Genomic DNA, 3770 nt, shown 5'->3' with positions numbered 1-3770 from the left:
GTCACTGGGGTCATGTTTTGGATCCGAAGTTTGCTGGAGCCAGGCCAAGCATACGTGCATGGTGTCCCCTGTGTCTTGTGTGCTGAGCTTGGTGACCAGGCCCCATGTGGAGCAAGGGGCCCTCTGTGGGTGGTCTGGATGCACTCACCCCCCTAGGAAGCAGCTGGACCTCGGCTGTGCGCAGTGGCCCACCCAGCCCCTGGGCACTAACTGAAGCACACACGCATAGCTTCTCTGCCTGAGTTTATTTCGGAAAGCGAAGGACTGAACAAAGGCTCGGAAAATAAATATCCGCAGAGAGGAGGCTCAGGGGGCGAGGGAGCTCAGGGGGTCAGCAGGCGGGAGTAGGCACGAGGCGGAGGTAGGGAGCAGCCGCCCAGCTCAGCCTCTCCCCGGGCGCAGGGCCTGGGGGCCGGAGCGCCGGGCGCGGCTGGGGGCCGCACGCTGGGCCCGCACCAGCTCGCAGGTGGTGTCCTGGCACAGGCAGCTCTCGATGTGCGTGTAAGTGTGCTTCCGGGAGCTCCCGTCCGGACAGCTGAGCACCGCCTCCCGCTGGTGGGTTTGCTCTTCCTTGCAGCAGGAGCACTTGTGGTCCAGGGCCTGCGCCTCGGCGGAGTACCTGGAGGAGGGCCGCAGTGAGGGGCCACCGCCACTGGGGCCAGCAGCCTCCCCTCGCCGGCCCGAAACTCACATGGCGAAGGTCCCGCAGGACCCCGAGCAGTAGTTGGTGGTGATCGTCCCGTTGCAGCCGGCATCTGAAATATCCCTGGTCACGGGGATGGTGGAGCAGGGGATCCTGGTCTCATTGCGAGGGATGCCTGGGGACGGGGAGGCCGAGGCTCTGGGAGGGGTCTCCACACCTTCCAGGTGGCCCACCGCTCCCTGCCACTGCCCCCTTTCCCCGCCCCAAGCACCCCACCTCATCTGCCCAGGCAAAGCCCACAAACTCCTTGTCCGGCTGAGGGTGGCTCCTGGGGCTCCGCCTTCTTGTGCGACCCCACGGGAGGGGCCCGGGGAGCCCACCCGCCAGGCCTGTACTCACATTTCTTGCAGCAGCCGTTGGGCATGAAGGTGATGGAGCCCTGCGGGGTGGGGGAGGAATGAGCGCGAGACCCCAGGACCTCCCCCCAGCACCGACTGCCCCAGGTCCATGGGGGTGGGAAGCGGCAGTCCCTGCAAAGCCTCTGGGGCAGCTGCAATCCAGGCCTGAAGCCACTGTCCTAGCACTGGAGACCAGCCCTCCAAGAACATGGGGACCCCGGCTCCCGGCAGAGCAAACATGGCCAGCACCCCAGACGGGTCACTCACCGGGAGGCAAATACTAGGGTCGAAGTCAGGGCAGCTGATGTTGGAGACAGACGAGATGAGCTGGTTGTGGATTTTCACACAGCTAAAGAAGGTGCAGTTGGTCTCGGGGTCATTACTTATGTCTCCAGGCTGTGGGACAGAGGACACTTCGGTGAAGGCCAGCAGGAGGCCCAGAGAGACAGCCTGAACACACCTGGTAGCCCCACCGCCCAGCCACGTGCGGCTTCTCAGACAGGAGGCCCAGCCTGCAAGCTCAGATCCACCGGGCAGGTGACACCCAGGAGGGGCCCGAGGACAGCCATCAGCCTGTAGTCTATAGACACGTCTACCGCCTGGAATCTGCAGACGTGGCCTCATTTGGGAAAGGGTCGTCGCTGCTGTCATTAAGTTAAGGTTCTCAAGAGGAGGTCATCCTGGATTACCAGGTGACCGAACTCCAATGACCAGCGTCCTCACAGAGACAGGGAGAGGAGGGGCCCCGTGAAGAAGAGGCGGAGACTGCGAAGGCGGCCACAGCCAGGAGTGCCTGGGCCCAGCGGCCGGGGAGGCAGGTTGGACCCTGCCCTGGAGCCTCTGGGAGGGGCGCCCCCGGCCGGTCTCGCACCCCGGCCCCCGGGGCTGGCCGATCGTTGCTGCCGATTCCAGCTCCACTGTCTCTGGTCAATTGTCACAGCCGCCAGGACACTCATACAGCTGTGCCAACACCGGGAGACTCAGCGGGGCCGCGGGCGTAGTCCCAGGCCTGGCTCCCGGCTCGGGGTGACCCCGCCCGTGTTAGGAGTCCCCCTCACACCTTCAGGATGAGGTGCTGGCCGCCGGGCCTGTTGATGATGCAGTGAGTCTGCTCACACTTCTGGCAGCATTCCCCGGGGACGTCCACGAGCTCAAAGCCCTGGGAGAGAGGAGGCGCCGTAGGACCAGAGGCCGGAGGGGGCGTGGGCGGACCGCACCCCGAGCTCCGGGGAGCGGGGAGCGGCTCACCTGGCTGCAGGTGGTGCTGCAGGGCACGTGGGTGCAGGACACGATGTGGAGCTGTGTGGCGCTGTCCGTGGTGTTGGTGCAGACACAGTTCTGGCACTTGGAGTACACTGGAGAGCCGGGCTTGGGGCAGAGGGAGGAGCGCGTGAGGCAGGCACCCCCACGGCACCCCAGCCAGCCCGCCCCTCGGCCCTCTCCCCGTTACCGCCCCCGCGCCGTGCCCAGCTCACCTGGTATTCGGCATTTTCATGAACACACACGCCCTTGGGCACTTAGGAGAAAAAAACGGGAGCTGGTCAGCCGCACAGCCCAGGGCGGCACGGGCACTGAGGCCACCGGCCAGGAGTGCAATCAGAGGCCCCAGCGGGGAGCTACTTCGCCCCAGCACCGCCCCCCAGCCTCCTCACGCCACAGCCCCCCGTCCTTCGACCGCCCTGGGTCCAGATGTCCTTCCTGTCCCTCGCCCCTGGCCACTTACCACACGAGTAGAAGGGGCAGCACCTCCCGGGTACCATCTCGCTCTTCATGTCAAATCCCAGTGGACACACAGGGGGCTTCTCCTTGCAGAGGCTGGCATTGCACTCTGGAGGACAGGGAGGGACACAGGGATAACGAGGCCCCCACAGTCTCCCTGCAGCACATTGGCCCCCGACACCCACTCTCGGCTGGACACACACCCCAAGGCCCCAGCAGCCCCTGTGGCTGCCTAGCTCAGGAAGGAGGTGAGAATGCGCACAGGGGACCCTGCTCAGAGACCCCGGGGGCCACGGGAGGGCACAGCCTGGGACCCCATCACGGCTCCCTGCCCCCGGGGCCGGCTTACTACAGAAGGTGACGTTGCAGCAGGTGTCCGTGAAGTCCACCTGCGTGACCAGGTGTGTGCCGTCCTCCGTGCACTCAGCGGGCGGCCTCTGGCTGCATCTCTTGGGCTGGCAGACGATGCCGCTCCCCCCCTCCAGGCAGACGCACTCCTTGCAGTCGAACTCAAAGTGCTCTCCAAACTGCGGGGCGGACGGGGGTGAGCAGGGAGAGGACATGTCCACCCCCCACGTGCCGGGGCTGCACCGTGGCGCGTCTGCGGTCAGCGGGGAGGAGGCATTGTGCGGGGCACCCACTGAGGGCCCCGTGGGGAAACCCGTGCCCTCCCACCGCTCGGCACTCGCGGAGGTCCCGGCCTGCGGGGAGGTCCTCATTCAGGGCCGGGCCACCAACATCACAACCGTGACCTGCTCACCAGCACTTGCCTACGCGGGCTGGGCGCGTGGCGGATACACCACACGTGTCTACAAGGTTTGTGCAGAACAGAGCTAATGAATCGGTCATGTGCAGGAGACAAGGACAATGACACAGTGGGTAAGACACCATCTCAGGTTTAGACAGAGCATCACATGGCCTGTGGGCAGGTGGTGCAAAGGGTGGATGAACCGGTGGAAAGAGGTGTAAAGGGACGGATGGATGGATGATGGGTGGATGGATGGATGATG

The 3770-nt window shown here is 65.3% G+C and overlaps 1 protein-coding gene across 1 annotated transcript in view; it reads right to left on the bottom strand.

The window, feature by feature from the left end:
• Nucleotides 1-381: 381 nt before the first annotated feature.
• The window catches only part of MUC2 (mucin 2, oligomeric mucus/gel-forming), a 37612-nt gene continuing 34223 nt past the window's right edge, over nt 382-3770 (bottom strand). The window contains exons 37-45 of the mRNA XM_011380822.1: nt 3110-3287; nt 2765-2869; nt 2517-2557; nt 2290-2409; nt 2102-2200; nt 1309-1437; nt 1043-1082; nt 692-818; nt 382-619 (exon numbers count right to left, since the gene is read on the bottom strand). Coding sequence (XP_011379124.1) covers nt 382-619; nt 692-818; nt 1043-1082; nt 1309-1437; nt 2102-2200; nt 2290-2409; nt 2517-2557; nt 2765-2869; nt 3110-3287 — 1077 coding nt within the window. The remainder of the gene's footprint in view (nt 620-691; nt 819-1042; nt 1083-1308; nt 1438-2101; nt 2201-2289; nt 2410-2516; nt 2558-2764; nt 2870-3109; nt 3288-3770) is intronic.

This window comes from Pteropus vampyrus, unplaced genomic scaffold, assembly GCF_000151845.1.
Source record: "Pteropus vampyrus isolate Shadow unplaced genomic scaffold, Pvam_2.0 Scaffold405, whole genome shotgun sequence".
In the NCBI taxonomy this organism is placed as follows: domain Eukaryota; kingdom Metazoa; phylum Chordata; class Mammalia; order Chiroptera; family Pteropodidae; genus Pteropus; species Pteropus vampyrus.
Note: the sequence above shows the minus strand (reverse complement) of the source record. Positions and strands in the feature narration are given on the sequence as shown.